Here is a 23,755-nt window from a genome sequence, read left to right on the forward strand (position 1 = left end):
ATAACTGAATACTTAAAACAAGACCTTAACAACACAAAGGCTTGGAGTAGTGACTTCCTCACACATGTCGGAGTTATGTCTTAGAACAGGGGTCCCCACCCCCCCCCCTCCCCAGCCACGGCCTGTTAGGAGCCGGGCCACACAGCAGGAGGTGAGGGGCGGGTGAGCCGGCGCAGCTTCATTTGCTCCCCATCGCTCGCTCCCCATCGCTCGCATTACCTCCGAAACCACCCCACCCCACCCCTCCCCCACCCTGTCCCTGGAAAAATCGCCTCCCATAAAACCGGACCCTGGTACCAAAACGGTTGGGGACCGCTGTCTTAGAAGATAACCCCATAAAACATTGTATGGCTTCAACAGGAACTTCCCGGTTTTCTTCCGCCCCCAGCTATTGCCCTCAAACAAACTTTCTTACTCCCTGATGATATCTTCTGTGCAGATTTTTGTTCTTTCTCTTAATCGAGGAGCTAAGTGAATAGCAGTTGCCGCTTTAGGAAAACAATGCTTTTGCCCCAATGACCCCTTGGTTCCCTTAACTACAAATCTACAGGAAAAGTGCAAACAGTTCCCAGAAGTCAGAACCAAAGCAAGAATGCTCAGAATGCAAGAGCTAGATAGTTAATGATGTGAATGTTTACATCTGTCTACATATCTGCTGAGGGATTATTTTTTTTCAGGATTCTTCTAGGCTTCTATGTACTTGGTTTGAATTTACCTGGTGGCATTTCTCTAGCACATGCAATTAATTTGTCTTTTTAAGATAATAAAATAGCAGATGCCTATCAGAATGGTTACGCAGCCTGTAGAACAGCCCAAACAAAATCACTGATTGAGCAAGACACTCATAATTTCCATGTAGGAAGATGAAGCTCCAAACAGAATACCACCTGAGTAGCCTTCCGTGAATGGGCTGGCCAAGTTCAGAGAAAATGTGAATGGTGAGACTGTTGTCCTGTCTGGTTGACTCTATCACAAGAGCCCTTTATGGACAGCTTTGTCCTCGGGTTCACACCGCTAAGGTGAACAGCGGATTCTTCACTACTTCCGGTGGCTGGGGGACCATGTAATTTATCTTCCAAAATGGGATACGGCTGAGCGAAAGGGAGCATTGTGACTAATTAAGGCCAGGGCAGCAGTGAGCAAACCGGAAAATTGGGTGATTGCTCTGTTCTGGGAGAGGCATAACTTGGGCTGCCAAAGGCGGAGGTGAGCTGTGGGAGGGGCTGCGCCCTAGGGATTTTCCTCTCAGACACGCCAGGTGCTGTGAGGGAGGAGGACCCCAGAGAATGGTTTAACAGGATACCAAGCGGAAAGGGACCGAGGGGAGGACACAGATAGCTGGGGCTTATGGAGGAAAGAGAGCTGACCTGTGTGTAAGAGAGCGCGTCTGGAAGGTGGGTGGAGGCGGACGGGAAGCAGATGAGGGCGGGGCAATTCAGTCACCTGTGCAAAGACGTCTACTTCAAAGCATTTCAAAGCTCATGACACGCAGGGCTCGAAGTGCCCCCGACAGCTCTCCAGGATGCAGTTACCACCCTCAGACTACGGTGGAACCCCGTTCTCCACTACATTTTAATTTTTGCTAGCTCATTAGTAATAGTTGATACTGGAGACTGAGAATCGTCTCCAGGGTAAGGGTAGGACCTCAGCAACGCCCCTCTGTACAGACAAAAGCCTTCTAAGCAGGCTTCACTTTGGGTCGTGTAAACACAACCTGAGCCACGGGCTCGTGGCTAGGACTCCTTGCCTTTTTCAGCAGGCCATGCGTTTCACTGACTTGTGGATGCCAAAATTCTCTTTCTTAAGAGTAAATTAGTTTGTGTGTTTGTGCATGCTGTTAGAGAAACCAATATCTGAATACAGATGGGGAGGGGGAAGGATGGATGTGCTGACACAGGGCTCAGCAAACGCTTTCTATAAAGAGAGTCAGTGTTTTAGGCTCCGTGGGCCCGTGGTCTATGGCGATTACTCCACTCTGCTGCTGTAGTACGAAAGTAGCTGCAGAGAGTCTGTAAACAAATTTGTGTGGCCGTGTTTCAGTAAAACTTTATTTATGGGGACTGAAATTTGAATAGTTCTTATGTGTCATGAAATATTAAGAACATTTTTTTTCTCAGCCCAAAGTGTGAAAACCATTCTTGACTCAAAGGCCATAGGGCAACAGGTAGGGGCGCTGGATTTACAAACCCCTCGCTCTGCTAGAGGCCCAAGGGTTCTAAACCACATTGGTGTTTTAAAGGGCATATGAAGACTTATAAAGGACTATTTTGCAAATGATAGTAGACTCATGTTTAATTTGAAACCTGCGATTAGAGTGTGTCAAAGCAGATTACTTTTTATAATGCATGTGAGAGAGAAATTCAGATAACTGAATGTTACCAAATAACGAATTTCTGAGTGGGCCACCTTACATAGAACACTTGGCACTTAAAGTGTAACTAAGTTTAAGTTAAACTAAGAACTAAGTTTATGGCTTGAAGCACAGACAGCTATCAGAAATGGGGACATTGATCCTTAAGTTTCTCAACGTGGAGGCTGGAGAAATGATTTTGTGAAAAGACCAATTCACAGAAAACATGATGCCAAATTTGATAACTAAAATAAAATTGATGTGAATTAGAAAGCCTGGCTTCCTTTAGAGACGTTAGAAGAGACGATTCACGGGGACAAGAAGCAAGTGGGCACTTAGCTGATGTGGTGTCACACCTGTGTCTACTTTATGGCTGTCTTAAGCAAGCTTAGGATTTTAAAGGTAGAGTTATGTGGGGACCACTTTCCTAGGGACTGTTGAGCCCTGTGTATTTTAAACCTGAAATGATCACCAAGGAGAAATCCAGCTAATTTATGGAAACAAATCTACTCACAATGAATAGTGGACTGAAGTTATCTTAGTGGTCAACACCAGTCTAAGAGATGAAATACCACTGCACCAAGGGTTAATGAAATATTGAAATGGAAGGTCCTACTTTCTTGCTAAGGTTCAACTAAAATCTTGGAGGCACATAACTGGCAAAATAGGAAAATACACACAAGTTCATAAAACATGTTAAGAGCAAACAAGTTCCCTTACTGTTTTTCCCCTTAGAAATTTAGAATGGCACCAGGTAGTGCAAAGTGGGAAAAAAGTACCATCAGCCCTGTCTCTTCCAGGTAGATATGTTTCAACAGAACCACGAAGCAGAAAAGCATCCTCTTCTTCCAGCCATGGTCAACTAGGCCTTTTCTTTTAGCTTCAGATTAATACTTTGGAAAAAAAGAAAAAAAGAAAAGAAATGAGAAACATGAGACACTGAATAGAAACAGTAATGATTTGAGGAGGGCTGTGCTTGCTTTTTTTCCTCAAAGGACTTACTGAAAATAAATCATGCACAATTCTTATACTAGACAAATCTGGTAAAAAACAATCTTCCCTAGTTGCCAAGGCTCTCTTTAACGTACGGAATCTGTTCACTTTTATCAAACTTTCTGGAAGCATTTTACGCCTTTCCAAACGATCTAGGGGGCAAAAGACTTGTGTGCAGGCTCCCTTTTAAGTGGATTACGATAAGGAACATTACTGCATTTTGGAAATCCACCTATTTTTTAGTAAATGGCCTTTCCTTGTGGGGCAAAAAAATGGTCTGCTTGAAATAAGGAACATCTGACAAGCGCTAGATACTAAGAGGTAAACAATAAAACAACAATGGCAAAAACCCTCCAATATTTAAAAAAAAATTTCCCATTATAAAAGAAACGCATGTTTGTTTCTTGTTTTTGAAAAATACAGAAAACTATGAAGAAAAATAAAATTTAAAAGTCACCTCTTGGGCCACCATCCAAAGAAAACCACTGGTGACCTTTGTTCATGCATAGCACCTTTGATTCCTCCCCCCAGATATTTTGTCTTGGAGTTTTAAAAATTTTATGTTAAATTCATCAAGAGTATGTTTCTAACATGTGAAAAGTTATAAACTTGCTACCGTATGTATGACCTTGGAAACGTGAGGCTAAATGAAAGAAGCCAGACCCAAAGCCCATGTGCCATGTGACTGCATTGACAGGAAGCGCCCAGAAGAGGCAGATATAGTCAGGAAGTAGGTTGGTGATTGCCAGGGACTTGGGGTCAGGGGAAATGGAGAGTGATGGGGTTACTTTCTGAGGTGAGGAAAATGTTCTAAAATTGATTGTGGCATTGGTTGTACAACTCAGCGATAATGCTGAGCCACTGACCTGTGCAGTTTAAATGGGTGAATTCTATCTCAGTAAAGCTGTTATTTAAAAAGCACAAGTCAAAACCACAATGAGATACCACCTCACACCCACCGGGATGGCTATTATCGAAAAATCAGAAAACAAAAGTGTTGGAGGAAAGGGAACCCTTGTGCACTGCTGGTGGGAATGTAAATTACTGCAGCCATTATGGGAGACAGTATGGAGGTTCCTCAAAAAATTAAAAACAGGACTACCATATGACCCAACAATTCCACTTCTAGGTACATATCCAAAATAATTAAAAACAGGGACTCAAACAGATATTTTTACACCCATGTTCACAGCAGCATCGTTCACGATAGCTAGAAGGTGGAAGCCACCCAAGTGTCCATCGAGGGATGAATGGATAACAAAATGTGGTCTGTACATACAATGAATATTAAGAAGGAAGGAAACTGACAGTTGCTACAACGTGGATGAACCTTGAGGACATTAAGCCAAGTGAAATAAACCAGTCACAGAAAGATAAATATCGTGTGATTCCACTTACATGAGGTCCCTAGAGCAGTCAAATTCAGACAGAAAGTAGAAGGGGGGTGGGGGGTTGGGAGCTGTGGTTTAATGGGGATGGATTTTTAGTTTTGCAAGACGAAAAAGTTCTGGAGATCAGTTGCCTAACAACGTGAATGTACTTAACATCACTGAACTGTACACTTAAAAATGGTTAAGACACTATTCAATACATTTTGTGTTAGGTGTATTTTACCAAAGTTTAGAAAAAACTGATAAACTGCGGGGGGCTAGCATTACTGTGGCCCACACGTCCCTCCCCGCAGGTAGAGGCCACCTCGCTCCTGAATCGTCTGTCGTTTCCGTGACAGCACGTGCTTGGTTCTGTGTGCTTCTGAACCGTGTGTGTGAGGTGTCCATGGGTGTGAGGCACTCTCTTTCCCCTCCAGGTGATGCGTGAGGGACTCGCCGGCTGTGACTCCACTGCTTTCACTCTCACCCTCCAAAATTTTCTAAAGTCAAAGGATTTGCCTGTAAAGGGCGCCAACTACTTTAATGAGATGGATTCTTATATCCTAAGAGAAGCTTGTTGTAAAGAATGTCTATTGAGTTTGGTAACCATAAGTTTGTTTTCTATGTCTGTGGGTCTATTTCTGTTTTGTATATAAGTTCATTTGTATCGGGTTTTTTTTTTTTTTTTGATTCCACATATAAGTGATATCACATGACATTTGTCCTTTGTCTGGCTTGCTTCACTTAGTATGATAATCTCCAGGTCAAGGGAAAAGAATCTGAAAAAGAATATATATACCATATATATATATATGATCTATATATGACATATATATGTATACTGAATCACTGCTGTACACCTGAAAGTGACACAATATTGTAAATCAACTACACTTCAATTAAAAAAAAAGAATGTCTACTGAGTTCCAAATATCTAGGGAATAAGCCTAAAATGGCTTCGGGCCACTTGTGCCTCTCTTCCACCTCATGTGAACATATCACAACTTCCTGGCACCTACCAAAGAAGAGGGCTACAGCCAGTGAACACTCAGAGGAAGAACTTCCACCATGAGAAAAGAAAAACGCTTTGTTTGAAACAGGCAGTTTGGGAAGTATGTGCGGATTTTGCTTAGGTCTGCCCTCCCTCCCGAGCCTTAAGTCTGTATCTTGCAAAGGTTACTGTGCTTTGCTTGTGCAATCTGCAGCAGCTGAGCCCTGTTCATTCTCGCAGCTCTGCAAATAAAGCCAACCCATCCAGTTTACAGTAGTTAAGGTATCCTTCCTTTGAAATACCCTCAGCAATTCTACCACTTCTTAGCTCTTGGCCTAGTTACCTATCTTCTCTAAGTCTCCATTTCTGTATCTGTAAAGCAGAACAATCGTATCTCTCTCACGGCTTGCTAAGGATTAAGTCTAAAGTGTTTTCAGTTGCACATAATGAGCACACAGTAAATGTCTATTATTAGTAGCAGTAGTATTAGTACTAGTAGTAGAGTAGCAGTAGTAGCTCTGTGTCTTTCTGAAATGGGGAAATCATCTCTCTGCTTACAATAATCTTGTCTCCTTTGGGAGTTTTCAAATCCAGCCATGCTGACTGTCAGGAGAGGCCAGGTTGTCATGGATATTAATCTCTATTTTATGCCCTCAAGGATCTGACTTGTTTTCTTACCAGCAGGGTTTTACCATGGAGGTGTCTTCTTTTTATCCACTCTGACCCCTTCGATCTTTTAGATTAGATCTTTTTCTAATATGCATTTTCAAAAGACAGATCCTTCTTGACTTGTTTTTGCTTCAAAAATGGACTTCCAGCTGCAGTTATTCCCAAAAGAATGTATTAAGTTTGATTGATGATTGGATTTTTATTCTTATTCATATGGTGGTGGCTCAGTTTCTTTCGCAGACCAAGAAAATATTTATTACATTTGGGGCACAACATCTGAAAAGTGTGAATGTGGGTCAGAACACTTGAAATCATCTTGAAAAGTTTAAAGGGCACGGTCACTTTGTTTCATCACCTAGGCACCTGATAAAAATCTGAAAAAAACACACCATTTTGAAACATCTCATTTTTCATACTGCCTTATTTTGTAAACCTTTTAGGGTTTAATTTAACCCTTCAGCTTTTGGTAAACAAGAAGCTGAAAAGTTGAAATTTAATAACCCGGTTTATGGAAGAAGCAAGAGATAGTCAAAAGTGGATGATTTTTAAGTTAATACAGGAAACCACACTGAAGATTAATTTCCGAGACAACAGTTGTGTTGTGAAGCTAATGAAGCTATGGATGATGCCACTAATTTAAGTCTCCCCACATAGAACCACTTCTCCTGGATCATGTACACTTTTTATGTGTGTAAGAATATAAAAAGTCATGTTGCAGGTTTTAGGAGATGAATGAATAAATAAAATCCAAACCTGAGAGTGAAGGAGACAAGCACCTGGGGCTACTTTTAAAAATAGTATGCTTTTCGGAAAAAACTTACTTTTAATCAGACTTGAAATATGAAAGGAGTATTCCTCATTGGGCAGATGGGCTTCACTTTCTAGAACTAATTTTTCAGTGAGACATAGTAGCTTTCTGCTAATTTCCTATAGGCTAGTTTGGCTTCTAATGTGTGTTAAACGAGGTTTCTTACAAAGCGTCTGACAATATTGTTTAATGATAAAAGGAAACGCTCATGTTTTCTGTAGGAAGAGCAGGGAGATGGGCTTAACCTTCCCTTCTCTCTCTGAGGAAAATGAGAGGCCATTACAGTATCAGCACACATCGCATTTTATTCTCGGCCTTAATCGAGCTCCTTGGAAGAGCCTTTGCCCATTTTGCAGTTTATCCATTTAATACTAGCTAGAGAAGGTGTAAAATGCTTCCACTCAGGAACCAGAAGGTAAACGAAGCCTGGTATTCTGATACTAAAGAAAGCCAGAAACCCAGGGCTGGAAGTCAGCAGAAAAAAATCTCAGCCACTCTGGCCCTCCTCCCGTTTCACGTCCTCCACACTGTGAGTGTGTGCCTGGTAAAGAAGAGCTTAGGAAAGAGAGGGCTGAAGAAAGCAGAAGCCCGGAGAGGAGTATTTTCTAAGAAGTGGGAAGTAACGTTAACAATTTGCATCATCCCGCCACCCCCATGCCCAGCCCTGGAATGAACCCCAACAGAAGCAGTGTTTTGCCCTCTCCCCAGCCCAAACAGCCCTTTATACAGATGAGGAGCAAAACACACAAGGCAGGCAAAGGAGTGGGTAAGCCCGCAGATGTAGCAGCTGTAGGCTAGTGAGGGACATCCATCCGCACAGCTCGTTAACTGTGGGCACAGGACTCTGCTCTAGGGGGCGCTGTTTTGATGAGGGAGGGAGGATTTGCACAAAGAATTAGATGGAGTAAGGGCCTATGGTTTTTTTGTTTTGCCGAATTTTCGAGTGGCAGTTTGCTTGAAGCAACTGCTGTCTTCATCTCAAAAAAGGTGGGACCATTGTAACCTTCAGAAAAGTAGCTGCTCAATTTCAAAGGTCTCTTTTACAGCTTTTGTTCTTTGTGTACTTTTCAGTAAAGACCTTCTCTTTCAAGTTTTTGTGTATAAACTTCCTTAAACTGTAAGGTCACCATGGCAACTGCAGAGTAAGTAAGTGCACTGAGATTTTCCAGTTTCCCTTCAGACCTCCTCCAGGGAAAGGAGGCCACAAGAGAACAAAATGTGACAATAGCAGATACATTTAAATGTGATCTTTGCTCCTCCTTCTGGATTCCTGTGAAGGACAATGTTAAATTCTCCACAACTCAAACCCAATTAGGAGCCCCCGATTGGATGGCCAATTTCCCTGAGAGCATGATGGTGACCACAGTTTATTCCCTGAAACTGACCGGGACAGTAATGAACTCTGTTTGTCTTAGGCGACAAATTTTGTCCTCCCCGGTGTTCTGTTAGATCAGAGGTTGAATACCCATTCCAGCATTAAGACCACCTCTCTCTGATTTCAAAACCACTGGCTCTGAAACTGCCGTGCAAAGGCTCCACTCCCAGCTCTGGGCCATTCTTACAGCTGTACACATTGGACTGGCCAGCTAATCTCTCTATGCGGCTCTTTCCTTATCTACAAAACGCACCTCATTGGCTTATTCTGAGGATAAAAATCAGAGTGTGCGTGCAGGTTTTTACATAGAACCTGGCACGTGGTAAGAACCCAGTACATGCTCAATTTTTATTTCTCACCGGATGAGACTAGATGGAATAGATCATTTCTAAAGTTCCATCCGGACTTAGCTGCCTCTTGAATTTTCGAAACAAGGACATTTTCTCTCCCATCCACCAAAATAAGTTCAAATGGAAGTCCCTACTTTCACTAATTAAAATATGAATGATGTAATTCAGAAAGCAGAGTTGCATTCCTCTTGCCCAAATGCTTTTACATCTGGCTCAAATACTCATTTTCTCCTCGCTTTTGGACTGGAAAAATAGAATGCCAAGTGAAGACTTAGGTTGTCCTTAAGTCATCAAATGGTGATCATGAATGAGATGGTGTTAAGCTGGCACATTTCTCTTTAAGTTTCTAAATTCAGGAATAGAGAACATGAAAGCTGAACATCTAAACGGTGTTTACCCAATCCTCAATGTATTTTTGTCTTTCAGAGCCCAGCCATACAACATAATAAGTAACCACACAGTTGTTATTGATGGTGAATTCTTACTCCTTCTCCATAGAAGACATTTCTGGGTCATTGTAAAGGCAGCTAGTTCTGAGTGCAAGGGGGGAAAAAAAAAGGAAGCAGTAAACATTTTCTCCACTGTTACCACTTTGTAAACACGACAGATTTGGCCTTTTTAAACTGTTTAGTGTGGTCCCATTGCTACTACTGAACACATCTACACCTGAACAGATGATGAGATTAAGCTCTGATTCTTTTACCATCAGTTTTGAAATATAGTAGTAATTGCTCCTGATTTAGAAATATAAAAGGAAGATTGAGAACTCCAAACACCTCCAGCAGTCTCCTCTGTCCTTGTTTTTTCTGTTTGTTTTTTCTTTTTCCTGACTTTTCAATCTATCTTATTCAGGGAACATTATATTGCAAATTTTTATTTGTAACCCAAATAATATGATATTTTAGACACAAAGGACAATCCCTCTCAAGCAGCCTGATATTATTTACATAGGAACACAGTTAACTTTCAGTTTTCACAACAACAAAGATTTTCCAAGACACTAAAAGGAAGAATGCCAATTTCAGCTTTCTTTGGTGTTGTTACAGAAAAATACCTTACAGCTGATCTGTATTCAGGTCAAACAAGTGAGTCCTAACATTAACCTAAACTGATTGTGTCCAGAAAGAAAAATGTAACCATATAAAATAAGCAAACTATTATTATGGTGTATGAATGTGTTTATGCTTTCTTGTGTAATAGTAGCTGCTTTTGATATTCCATGTGATTCCTCTGTTAGCCAATTTCAAATTTGCTTTATATTAATTTCCAATTAATACTTAACACTTCAACTGTTACTTGTTCCCCTCTGGTAAATATTTTATTGTTGGCAAACAAACACTATTTAAAGAGATGCTGTGATCCTTTTTACATGCGAGAGTTCCTTTTGTAATGTGAATAATTTCACAAGCCAGGGTATCTGTCTGCACATCAGAGGTTCGGTTATTAACGTTAGGTATTTTGTTGAAAATGGCAGAAGTCTGGCTCCCTGAGAAGGGCAGAGGGCTTTTGCCCCTCTCCAGCTACCCTTCTCGCTGGTGGTGCTATTTTTATGGAGGATACCTGGCAACTCTAGTGAACAAGGACAGTCAGGCAAGTGTTGACAGTGTTCTAGAAAAACCTAGTAAAGCTGGAATGGAATCCAGGCAGGGCAGTCTTCCAGACCTAGCTTTTCTGCTTTTTAGCTTTGCGTAATCCTTCCAGAGCAAACAGCAATTTGCAGTTCACGTACTAGCGTCACTCCAGAGGCGACAGACGGATTCTTCGCCGTTTTCAAAATAAGAACGGCTCTATAGATACAACTTATCCTTTGAAAGTATTTTCTTTCCTATATAAAACTAAAGGTTTAAGGAAAAAATAAGGCAGGATGAGGAAATTGCTTTCTGAAAGTCCATTAGAGGTGGAGGTGGTATGTGTGTGTACGTGTATGTGGGGAGAGGGTGAATGTTTAAAAACACTAGTGGGACTAAAGACAGATAGGCTTTGTTCCCTGACAGGGTTACGTGTTTGCTTTTGTTAGGACCAGCCTGAAGCGTTCTAGTTAAGGTCATGTGGAAAGCCAGGGGGCATCTGTTCGTGAAAGGAACCTGGTTTTTCTGGCTTCTAGAATCTAACCATAGATCTGCAGTGATTATGTTTTCTGATCCTCAAATCATCCTCTACAGTCTGTCCAAGGGTTGGGGGACCACTTCAGAGGCTGAAAGGTAGTCAAGAAGATGTAGCTAGTGTGCTAAAACGGAAGGATTCTGAGGGATTTCAATCATCGGTGGGGTCAACAGAGTAAAATTCTTTATCCTTCCACGTTTTCAGATGCGCAGATATATCTCATTGCCTCATCTCTGTAATGTCACCATCAGAAGAAGTAGGATCAATTGGAGGAGAATTCAGACAGGTGGCTTACTCACTGAATCCAAAGCAAGAGCGTAGATCTCCTAGGACAAATCTAATTATTTTTATTCAGCCATTTACTTTAAGACAGTGATTCTCTAAGCAAGGTACCGAGACTGGCAGTATTAGCATTACTGGGAACTTGTTAGAAATACAGATTCTCAGGCCTACCAAATCAGACACTTTGAGGGCGAGGCCCAGGACACTTGTGTTTTAACAAGTGCTCCAGGTGATTCTGATGCACAGTTAAGATTGAGAACCACTGCCCCACAGCAAATGATCTTAGTCTTAATGCACATTCACCAATTCATGCAGCAGAAATTTACTGAGCATGTAGTATGTACTAGGCATGAGCTTGGTGCTTCCTTTAGGAAGGAGATCAAGACATCTCAGGACCACCCAAGACCATTTAGATATCGGGGGAGAGGGTCTGTGGCAGTAGATAAGTGAACAAAATGAAGAATTTGAGAGAAAGAAAGAGAAAGCTACACAACTAAACCAAAAATGATAAATGTTTTCCTGTGGTAGCTAAGCAGGAAGAGTAGAAATATGGAGGGAAAACATCTATTGAAGGAGGCAAGATTTTATGGTAATGATAGGACAGGACTAGGACTCTGTAGTGGGTTTGGCTGGAAAATTATTGATGCTCCTTCCCCATCTTTTGTCTGTCTTGAAAACAGCTCCTTAATTTCATAAATACGTTATCCTAAAAAAAATGAATACGAAAGGGAAACTAATCGCTAGTTCTCTTTGTAGGGAAAGCTCAGGACAGTGCAATTTGAGCACAGATAACTGCTGAAGGGGTACATCACACCAACTTTCGGTTCCTTGATTCCTAATACCTTCCTTCTTTCCACAACTTCTTGTTTTCAACAGTTGAGTTAGAGACTAAGAAGATTCTGTTAGAGTAAAAATGTGTGTAATTTTGAGTATTGTTAGTCTAAATGGGTGTCAGTTACCTTGAAAGAAAACTAGAGGATAGGAATATTTAACAGTAAACTACTCTAATGCTAAACTTTCTAAAGCAAAAACCTTTCCTTGAGTTTTTAAACCCAAAAGATCCCTACTATAGGCAAATAATTCTAGAGATTACCTGCTGTAAAAATGTGCTGTAGGCACAAAATATCTAAATGGATTGTTTTCATGAGGCATTGGCATTTACCACCTATGCAGGTAAAGCTTCACTAATTTAGATCTTTCTTATTCAGAATTTGTAGCTGTTTGGACATTGTCCAGGCTTTCTGCTTTTGCAATATCTATTAAAACAGGAACGGGTTATAAAAATTAACAGTGTAAGCAACATTTGAAATGGAGAAGCTTAATACAGCAAACATTCTTGTCTAGATTTCACATAAGGTGGCAGAAAAATTATTTGTGACCGAGAAATAAGAAAAGGAAATTACTGGATGTTCTTTAAAAGCAGTGCTGAGTTGACTTTCTGTTGATCTTACAACTCTGTAGAGGCAGATGTTAACTTGTAGATTTTTACTGAGCAGAGATGCAAATAATTTCTGTCCAGTGGAAAAGATAACCCTAAGGTTACAGTTTATTGCTCTGTTGAACATTAATCAGTTTTGTATCTAAACCAATATTTTTATCCTAATGTTCCTTTATAAACTGCCTATAGACGTCTAGCTTTTCAAATGCTCTTTGAACTAGTTTTAACAGCTTACTGGTTCCTTCATTAAATAATTAGTTGAATAAAATCATTGGCATGTATTCATTTTATATTTGCATTAAAGTTATGATTGTGCTGTTTTGAAAACTATACTTTAATAATAGTGAGCAATAATTTTTTTATTCATCCAAATAGCTCAGAAACTGTTAGTTGAGCTGTATTTGCCAGTCACTAAATAAGGTGTTTTTAAAAAATCTTGGAAATTCGTGAATTTGGTTCTACAAAACTATTGCAAAATTCAACTTGCCATCATTTTTCTGCATTAGTATGAATTGGTGAGGTTTATTGCCTCAATATAGCCAAGCGATCATCTGGATGTTTTATACTATATGTGGCAGGTGCCTGTGATGTTTCTTTGGCTGTAGTGCCTAAAATTGCATGTATATTTTTAAAAGAAATTAAACAACAGTAACAAGATGACCAAGATAACCAAGATCATGGGGCGGGGGCGGCAAATAGATTGTAGTACAAAGAACAGAAATTACATCTATCATGGAACAAAGGAAACTTTTAAAGGGCAGCATTACTGTTAGGATGCAAGAATAAAACACCAGGCATGCAGGTTCTCCCAATTCATTCCTGAAATGCAAGCCAACATCACTGCCAGCTGCTGAATGGAAACCAAGTCTTACTTAGCTGCTTCTGATGCTTCCCTCAGTTCTTCATCCAGTCTGCATGAGCAAAAATTAGCAGTGTAGAAAAGAAACAAAAAAGAAGCAGGCAGAGCGTGAGAAGAGTCACCCAGCAAAGCAGAGCCAAACATAAGTGGAGCGTATGTGCTTTTAAAAACCAACCTTTGGAACACTGAGACACATTCCTTCAATTAAATATGGTGTTTTAAGAACTCCAATTCAACGTTTATGTACGTTTCTTTCGCAAAGTCCTTCATAAAGATGATAGATATAAACGTTGCAAGAAAATTGGCAGCATGCTGGCTGAATAAAGCTGGAAACAGCCCTAGCAGTTGTTGGGGACAGTTAAAGTTAGCTTGCAGCCTGGGCCAAGTCAGGGACGTATCTGGTTTAGTAGGTTTCAGTTGCAAATTAGGTTGACCTCAACAGCTTTCTTTACACACAAGACAAAGACGGGAAATGATATACTACAAGGGACTGATACGAGGACCTCTTGCTGTGATAGCGTGTTGAGGTCACCCACAAGTAAGACACTGGTGTACACACACAGAGGGCCCAGCGTGAATTGTAGATCAGGAGACTTTTACCTCACACTCCTCTTATAAGATCTCTCTTCATCGTACCTTACAGGATAAAAAATGAATGCAGTGAGGAAAACGAGCAGACAGATGGAAAAAAATGACAGGTCAGTGTTTTACAGAACAGTCAAAACATGAGAGGAAAAGCCTACCCAAAGAGTAATCAAATTGCCTTTGGGGAGAAATCTTATTTTTATTAGATATAGTCAATGATTTCGAATTTATGATTATACACAGCCAATCCTCATGATTTGTAGATTCCGTGTTTGCAAATTCGCCTACTTGCTAAACCATAGTTGCGACCTCTAAAGCAGTACTTACCGCACTTTCGTGGTCACTTGTGGATGTTCACAGAGTGACCAGAAATTTGAGTCACCTGACCTGTGGGTTCCCAGCTGATGTGGAACTAGGCGAGGCTCTGCCTTCTCGTCTCAGCTCTTTTGCTGCAAACAAGTAGGCTTTTTACAGTCTCTGAAGTGCCATGTTTTTCTCATTTTTGTGCTTTTTGCTGGCGATCTCTTTCTTTATTAAAAATGTTCCCCAAACATTGTGCTTACGTACCATCTGGTATTCCTAAGCACAGGGAGGCTATGATGTGCCTTAGGGAAGGATATATGTGTGTTAGATACGCTTTATTCAGGCACAAGTTACAGTGCTGTTGGCCCTGAGTTCAATGTTAGTGAATCAACAGTACAGATCAAATAAAGTATCTTTAAACAGAAACGCAATAAAACAAGGTTATATATTAATCGGTAAATGAAAATGGTCTGACTGAGTACTCAGAGAAACTCAGCCCTGTATTCCCCCTAGAAACAGCGGTTCAGTACTTTATTCAAATCTTGTAAGAACACCACTGCCACAAATAATAAGAATCGCCTGTAATCAGTGATTATAAATCTGATTCCAGATTGGGCTCGTTTTTCTTTCATTTAAGCCCTTTGATGACAGGCTCCATCCCAGCTGAATGTTGGTCTTGGGGTTGGATGAGATCAGACCCTCTGAATGCTATTGTGTAATGGGAAGGAGCTATGGCTTGTTATCAATTTGAAAATGGCATAATATGAAAATGAGGCAATGAGGGTCAGTCACAGAAACGAGAGAAAGGACATCCAGAGATGGATTACAAAAGACAGGAGAAATCAATCATGGACACATGGGGAGGGCGTGCGTGGTTGTAAATTTCTTCCTCCAGAAGAAACTCTTTCCAAATGAAGCCCTTCCTCCCAAAAAAACTTTTCCCAAATGGAGCCCTTGCAAACTGACATGTGTAGATGAATGAAAAGCTCCTCAGGCATGTTTAACTTCTCAACAACTAAACTTCCCTGTATGAGTAGCAAGTCTCTAAAAGCAACACAATTACAATAAATAACATTCTGGACTGCCAGCTTTGTGCCAGGCTTCCTCAATGCTTTATGTACACTGTTCTCATTCAGTCCTCAGGACCTTTCCATTGCTCCTTACTTTCTCATTTTAAAGATGCTGAAGCTGAGACTCAGAGGGTTTTTTTTGGTTTTTTTAAAATTATTTTATTTTTGGCTGCGTTGGGTCTTTGTTGCTGTGCACAGGCTTTCCCTAGTTGCAGTGAGCGGGGGCTACTCTTTCTTTGTTGCGGTGCGTGGGCTTCTCATTGCGGTGGCTTCTCTTGTTGCGGAGCACGGGCTCTAGGTGTGCGGGCTTCAGTAGGTGTGGCTTGCGGGCTCTAGAGCGCAGGCTCAGCAGTTGTGGTGCACGGGCCTAGTTGCTCTGCGGCATGTGGGATCTTCCCGGACCAGGGCTCGAACCGGTGTCCCCTGCATTGGCAGGCAGATTCTCAACCACTGAGCCACCAGGGAAGCCCAGACTCAGGGTTTTAAATAGGTTTCCTGAAGTCTCAGAGAGGCAGGTGGGAAGGTTCACACCTAATGCTAAGCCTCCAAAGCCCACTCTCTTCTCTTTTTCCACTTGCCACACCGGGGAAGCACTGCCATATTTACCGAGAAAATGTCCAGTGCTCATTTCCACTTGACGAGGGAAGGTCCTTGTCATCTTTTGTAAAGGGAGACAGCATTATAGGAGGTGGGTGCTCCAGTACTGTTACATTTAAAGACTAGGAGTGGCTTTTGGAGATGGGGTCCCTTTTTTGAGGCAGCAGGCCAGAGCTAGAAGGTGTGCTGGTTTCGGGACTCTGTGAAGCTAGTGAGAATTAAAGCCACCATTTGGAGCTTATGAACACTCTGCTTGATTCAGCTGAGCTAACTGGCAGTTCTCAACCCAGCCGGTACCCTCTGTTCTTACCTGATATTGGGATGCCGGAGACCCAAATGCAGCTGCTTCTGAGCCTTGACTTTAGATGGTTTTTTAAGGGAGGTAAGGAAATCTGCTAGAAAAGGGCCTGGGCTGACCTGGATTTGAATTCTAGTTCCGTCTCTTCCTTGTTCCTACTTATACTTTGCATAAGTACCGTCCCCTTCCTAAGTTGTCTTCCTTATCTGTAAACGGGGGTTTACTGTGGGGATTAAATACAAGATATAAATAGAGCACTTCTATGCCTAGCATAGCAGAGACACTTCCTTCCAGTTTCTGTGCCCTTTTTTTTTTTTTTTAAAGTGAGGGGACTCTTTTTTGGAAGTCCAAATTGGGAGGTCACTTTTGCTCTCCATCTTATGGAGGAAGATGGCTGTTATTGTTATCCTTGTTATCCTTGACTGTTTCCTCTGGAGCTGATGGTTAGATTCCTCCCAGTTTTAATCACACAGAAAGCTAGTGAATCAGACACAGTGAAAGAACAACATGATCGACAGTAAACAATAGCTCTTTTGCAACAATGAACCAGTTAGGAGGGTTCCTTCTCCAGCGTCATGTTTTTAAAGTCCCAGCTCCAAGCAGTTGTTCGGTTAACTTTTTATTTTTATTATTTTTGCAGCATAATCCTACAACCTTCAGTATCCATACTTTCTTCCCACAGGCTTTACCCTGTACTGAGTAAGGAGGTCATTCCTAACCGCCCCACCCACCACTCTGCTTTATCTTTCACCTGAAGGGAACCATGAAGAAAAAGGACTGAGAAGAAAACAGAGAAAGGGTAATTTTTTTTCTCTTTTCCTAGGGTCAAGCAGATAAATTACTTTATGTAAGGCAGTGAAGAAATCCAGGCTATGCACAAAACATACTGGGTCTGTGTGGCATGCGAGACACAAGTAACAAATCTGCTGATTAATGTTAATCCAAAATGGTAGTAAGTTCAAGATAAAAACGAGGAAATTTCAATAACACCAATAGAAGATTATGTGAAAGAAGATCTGAAAGAACAGAACAGTTATCGCTAGGTTATAAGAAAGGAAAATATATATTGGAGAATATTTAATATTCGTTTTAAATATAAGGTAATGCCATTTCCCCATATTCTATAAATGAGTTATTTTCTAATCTCCTTCTCCAGACATGCAGTATTTCTTACCAAATCTTCAAAACCATCAGGACTTACTTGATGATGCTGTCTGGAATATGGACGCAGTCCATTGGGATCAGCCCACTGAGCTCTGATAAGCTACTGACGTATTTAATTTTACTGCTGAACTTTGAACTAGAAAAAAGAAAAGAAAAAAGATCTCAGTCGCTCCTCCATCCCTTCTCAGGCTGCTGCCTCTTCTTGAAAATTCTAATCACCTTGCCCCAGCACTAAGAAGAATGGCTACATTATTTGAGTAGTTACTATGTGCCAGACACTGTTTTAACTGGTTTATATATATTAACTCTTTTATTTCCTATGATGGATAGCCTAATGAGGTAGAGACTATTATTGTTCTCTTTTTAAAGATAAGGAAACTGAAAACATAGGGAGTTAAGTGTCCGCCCAGATTTCACCTTCAGTAAGTGGCAAAGCCTAGATTTAAACCCGGGCAGCCTGACTGCAGGGTCCACACACTGCATGGCCTCCCGGTGGTTCCTGCCACTCTGAACTGTCACTGGTTTATGGTTTGTTTCCCTTTGTTTGCTTGTTTGTTTTTAGCAAACAAAAATCTTGTCATTAGTTCTTTCAGAATCTACCACGGTTGATATAGTTTTAAAGTATATATAAAGTTGTTTTCCTCTTATTTTTTTAGTTCTACTTTTATTTTAAATATATGTATACTTTTTTAAGTTTTAAATCTTGAAAGGTCATTCCAGATGAACCAATGCTCAAAAAACAATGTTCCAATAATCGGATTTGAATGGCAGACGGCTTTCATCTCAATCTCGTCATTTTAGATGTGTGTAAATGCATAGAAAACAACTTGCAAGGAAACCCCTGAATTTGCCTCTGGGGAAGGGGGTTGGGTACAAGAGTCGGTAGTTGCTGAAGGAAGAACTTGGTCTTTATAATGATTGGATGTTTTATAAGAAGGAGGCATTTTTGTATTGTTGGTGTAATAGCAAGCTAATTCTAAAAATATATCATTCCACTTGAAAGGGAATTTGATCAAGCATCAAACTTTCTTGAATGTTCTCTAATGAAAGGGCCTCCCCAGTCTGCTGGGAGCATGCCACGCCATCCGCCAACTGTACTGTCTTCTGTTCAACTACTGTGTATTCTAATAGGAAGTCTTTTCGAGGTCAGTTCTCCATACATCTATCTTTCACATTTTACTTGCAGTTTTGACCCTGGGCCACTGGCTGTGACTTGTGAACAACCTTCATCTCCAAAAAGTCACTTCTCGTCCTCCTGATCAGCCTTGGGTGAACACACACTACCAACAATATGCTACCTTAGGCCACTTCCTTCCTCCAGAGTTTTCAAGGTAAATTCAGGTTTTGATGATAAAAGATGGAGGGGGTGGAATAAAAAGGCAGAAGAAGTTAGTTATGCAAGAGGGACACCTCCACACTGGAATGTACAGTTCTCTAAACATGCCTGGTGTACGGCACCTCCTTCTTGGTGTGTTGGTACCTGCTGTTTCCTCTACCTGGCTTTAGCTAGCCAATGCTATTAGTCTTCCAAACTCAACTTGAGGGCACATTCTTCTGGAAAGCCTCTCGATGCAGACTCTCAGCCTTCACACTCCACCTGTTACCTTAAAACTCACACTCACCGTGAGTTATCAGCACCCATCGTGCTTCCTTTGTACCCTGTATTATAACTGTTTTCTAGTCTGCCTGTGTCAGCTGCCAGGCTGTGAACTCCCTGAGGACAGCAATTGAGCTATTTAATTTCTCAGCCTCCAGCACCTAACCCAACGCTTGACACAGACAAACAATTCATTTTAAAAAAAAGGAATTTGAGGGGGGAGAGAAAAATTAGGAGTATGGGATTAGCAGATACAAACTACTATATATATAAAATAGATAAACAACAAGGTCCTACTGTGTAACACAGGGAACTATATTCAATATCCTGCAATAAACCATAATGGAAATATGATATATATTCTTTTTTCATATTCAGTTTTATATATATATATAAAACTGAATCACTTCACTGTACACCAGAAACTAACACAACATTGTAAATCAGTTATACTTCAATTTAAAAAATACATGAATTAAAAGAAAAAAAGAACTTGCCATATACCTCTATCATAGGTGTTACCCTTTAGCAGTGAAAAGACCTATAATACATTTTAGTGACCTCTTTTTTTCAGTTCAAAAAATTGATGACACTGATGTAGACTGATTTACAGAGGGATATTTAAAGAGGGTCTTACATGATGAAATTGTAGAACACAATGAACATAATTCTTTAGAACCATGCAGACATTGGGTTCAAAGCCTGAATCTTTCATTTCTTGGCTGTGTTACCTTAGACCTGGGGTTGGCAAACCATGGCCCGTGGGCCAAAGCCAGCTTATGATTTTTTTTTTTTTTTACATCCTTGAGCTACAACTGGTTTTTACATTTTTTAAATGGTTGAAAAATGATAAAAAGAAGAATATTGTGTGACCTGTAAAAGATTTCAGAAAATTCAATTTCAGTATTCATAAATCAAGTTTTATTGGAACACAGCCATACTTATTTATTTACATACTGTCTATGGCTGCTTTTACCCTACCATGGCAGAGCTGAGTGGTTGTGATTGAGACTGTATGGCCCGTAACACTTAAAATATTTAATATCTGATCCTTTACAGAATGGGTTTGCTGGCTCCTGCTTCAGACAATTTATTTGACCTCACTGAACCTCAGGGTTTTTTCCTATATAACAGAAATAGTAAGCAGCACCTCCTTCAGAGGACTGTCATTAGGGTTAAATAAAATAATGCATATAAGCACTCAGTAAAGGTAGGCCATTATTATATGTGATTTACCACAACACTACTTGCTATAAGTTTATTATTTTTGTTGTAATTATTATTATTATCTTGAAACACCCTTCAATAAATGTTGACTTACAATCTGTTTTTAATACTCTTACCATAACAAGTATTTATCAGGAAGAAATATATTTGTTTTATAATAAGAGCTGAACTATTAAATAAACATCAGTGAATCAATATCAATTCTAATGTTTGCTTTTTTACCCATTAAAGTTTATATAAGCTCTTCCTACTCCCCTGTCAATCTTAAAATAAGTGGCTTTTTGTACGTCTTAAAAGCTCACATTATTTTTTAAAGTAATATAACATGGTATGGTAAAGAAATCTTTGCCAGAGGAAAACTAGGTTGAATCCTGCTACTGCTCAGTTTTTGGAAGCAGGGGATGGGAATGCTAAATAAATAAGTGAACACAGAACAAAAAAGGTGGACTCTGTAAGGCACAGTAAAATCTATGTAAAAAAAAATGTAAAGGATTTTAACCTTTAATTGTTTTCTCCAGAAGTGAAGTGATCAGAATTTTTCTTAGGGATTCATTAATAACTTTGAGATGGAAAAATTTCAATTTATCTGATTGGTATCCTGACGTTAGGGAAGACATTGTTCTAGTTAGCTGAAGTATAGTTGATTCACAATATTGTATTAGTTTCAGGCATACAACATAGTGATTCAATATTTTTATAGACTATATTCCACTGAAGTTATTATAAAATGTTGGCTATATTCCCTGTGCTGTATAATATATGCTTGTAGCTTATTTATTTTATACCTAGTAGTTTGTACCTCTTAATTCCATACCCCTATCTTGCCCCTCCCTATTTTATTATATTTTTTAAAGCTCTCTAGAAAACCTGTACTGTCCCTTTCATTTAACTGTCTCACTCTTACTATATAAGAGGCATATGTTACTTTTCATCACTGAAATGTAAGGTTATACAGCATCTAACACAGAATAGATGATAAACAAATATTTACTGATTTGAAGTGAATTTAAACCAAGAAGCCTTATGGATAATCAAAACAAAGCTCTCCAAATGGCTTCTCAGACTCTTTACCTACCTTTGGTAACCTATGTGGGATTTGTTCAGAAGAAATAGAACAATTAAGACAAGACCTGGCTTCTGTTTCTGTCCTTGGTGTGTCTTTATTTTCCATTGTTATGTCACTCTACCTCTTTGATTCTCTACAATATACCATATATTACTTTAAAAGTACTATTTGTTCCCTTTTGTAATATGGCATAGAAACCTCACTATTTTATCTTCTATGTTTACAGCAAGCAGTATAAAAGTCATGTTTTATAATTATGGGGGAAAAATATTCACTGTGAAAATATGCTCACTCTTAATTAGAGTCTCTTGCTGGGTAGTCCAAAGTATATTTTCAGGAAAGGCAGAGGCAAACATATTTTCCTACTCTCTTGGTTTATGAATTTTTGTTTAGAAGACAATGAATACATATTTTTAAAAACTAGAACGTTTACTTTTACTGCAGTAATGACCATACCTTATAAAAGGTCGTGTAATTGCAAGGATTGTTCTGATGAACCAAGATGGATGAACAATGATGAATGATTTTAAGTTCTTCCGCAACCTATTGTGAAAAAAAAAAAAAAAATTACTCATAACCTATTTTGAGTGGGAGTTAAAACAGAAAGTATATCCCCAAATAAGAATATATATATGATATTAGGGAATTCTGTGTAAGTTACTGTTATCTGGTAGGAAGGTATAGAATGCCATGATCAATAAAACGAATGCCTTTTGAGATATAATTTGAAACATGCATAATTCAAACCTCATTTTCCCATAAGAATAAATGTAAAATAGAATTTTTGTATTCTTGGAGTGCATAAATCTATAACCATATGGCATGTTTTTGTTTAACAATGTTTTTCATTTTTGTCAGCATTATTTTTACTATTTTGAAATGAATACACTCTTACTAGCAACTTAGCCAATTTGTTCTACTGAGCCTGGGTTTCTTCTTCTGTAGAGTGAAAATGGTAACAGTATATCATGTGGTTGTTTGGCCTTCAGATAATCATTTTAACATTTTGTACATTCAGGCATATTTTTCAGCATTAGCAATGCTACTTTATGTATGTTTAGATGATTAATGGATTTTAGTTACTATAACAGGACACTCACATGTTGCTTTACAGAGAGCCACATCTGAGGGGAAGCCACACATATGGAAGACATCATAAATTTGTATGCTTATTAGGACAATTTTCCTGTAGATGGCAATAACGTGTTTGGTTCTAATAAAACCAGTATGGATAGAAGTGACGTGTCTTGAGGAAGGGGCACACAAAGGCACCATATGGGCCAGAATTAACAGCGAATGTTGAAATAAGAGCACTAGGGTTGCCTAAGTCACAACAGTCCTAGTGCACAACAATGGCCGCAAGGTTACATGATACTAGCAAAGAATCATGGACTTTGGCTTATCAGCTCAAATTGCACCTCCATATGGCAACAGCATATGAGTACTTTAAAATACGTGTTGCCAAGTTTGAGATTACAACATTTAACAAAATCTGGGGAAGATCTGCTTTATTTCAAATTTGGGGCATCAAGTGACACATTAATATTTTTATAATTTATTATCTCAAATCAGCATTAATTCAATGTTCCTAAATTGTGATTGCATCTTTGGTAAATTAAAAGGTCACTGAAGATGGGAGTCACTGAGGAAGTCAAAATAGTGATTAGATAATGGAGCCACATACCGTCTGTCAATCATCTGGTAGCATTTCTTCATCCAGCCTAGCCCTGGCATCTTCCGTCTTGGGGTTGCACCATTCAAGTACACAATCATATAGTCTTCAGCTACCATCAACTCTAATGTACTTATTACATATCTGATCACAGGAAGAAAGATAAGTGTTTTCAGTTCCCACATGAAAGAGTTCATCTTATTTCACCATAATTATATAACATTTAAATTACAGGGTGCATGACATTTAAGAATGCTTGCACATATTCCCTCTTCAGCTTGAGAAGAATGCAGTTACCTAAGATCACTTCTTTGAGAGTATTACTCATTTATTTGCAGTTATCTTTTTTTCAGTTTTTTTTTTTTTTAATGCAGGTACACTTGAAAAATGTGTAGGTTAGAAACCTGACTTTCAAAAATGTCAGCAATGTTGTTATTATATACTAAGGGCAAGTCAGATTAAATAAAGGCAGATATAAATGAAGTCAGGTTATCATCAGTTGGCTAAGAACATGTTATCAGAGAACAAAAATAATACTTCACCCAAAGGAAATGTTACAGAATTCTAAAATGCAGACCAGACTGTGTT

General features: G+C 39.5%; 1 protein-coding gene and 1 long non-coding RNA gene across 3 annotated transcripts in view; one reads left to right on the forward strand and one right to left on the reverse strand.

Moving 5' to 3' along the window:
- Positions 1–1,582: 1,582 nt before the first annotated feature.
- The window catches only part of PRUNE2 (prune homolog 2 with BCH domain), a 261,255-nt gene continuing 239,082 nt past the window's right edge, over positions 1,583–23,755 (reverse strand). The window contains exons 15-20 of one of the 2 annotated variants that reach the window (XM_036854668.1): positions 23,180–23,311; positions 21,952–22,038; positions 17,643–17,741; positions 13,602–13,640; positions 9,392–9,439; positions 1,583–3,243 (exon numbers count right to left, since the gene is read on the reverse strand). In XM_036854668.1, the coding sequence (XP_036710563.1) occupies positions 3,213–3,243; positions 9,392–9,439; positions 13,602–13,640; positions 17,643–17,741; positions 21,952–22,038; positions 23,180–23,311 (436 nt within the window). In that variant the 3' untranslated portion in view covers positions 1,583–3,212. Of the gene's footprint in view, positions 3,244–9,391; positions 9,440–13,601; positions 13,641–14,188; positions 14,225–17,642; positions 17,742–21,951; positions 22,039–23,179; positions 23,312–23,755 lie in introns of both variants that reach the window. The other variant, XM_036854669.1, reaches the window with a different exon arrangement.
- LOC118896627 overlaps positions 14,234–23,755 on the forward strand; it is a 45,996-nt gene continuing 36,474 nt past the window's right edge. The window contains exons 1-3 of the long non-coding RNA XR_005020222.1: positions 14,234–14,286; positions 17,124–17,240; positions 18,792–18,936. This is a non-coding gene — a long non-coding RNA (uncharacterized LOC118896627). The remainder of the gene's footprint in view (positions 14,287–17,123; positions 17,241–18,791; positions 18,937–23,755) is intronic.

Source organism: Balaenoptera musculus, chromosome 6 (genome assembly GCF_009873245.2).
Source record: "Balaenoptera musculus isolate JJ_BM4_2016_0621 chromosome 6, mBalMus1.pri.v3, whole genome shotgun sequence".
Lineage (NCBI taxonomy): Eukaryota > Metazoa > Chordata > Mammalia > Artiodactyla > Balaenopteridae > Balaenoptera > Balaenoptera musculus.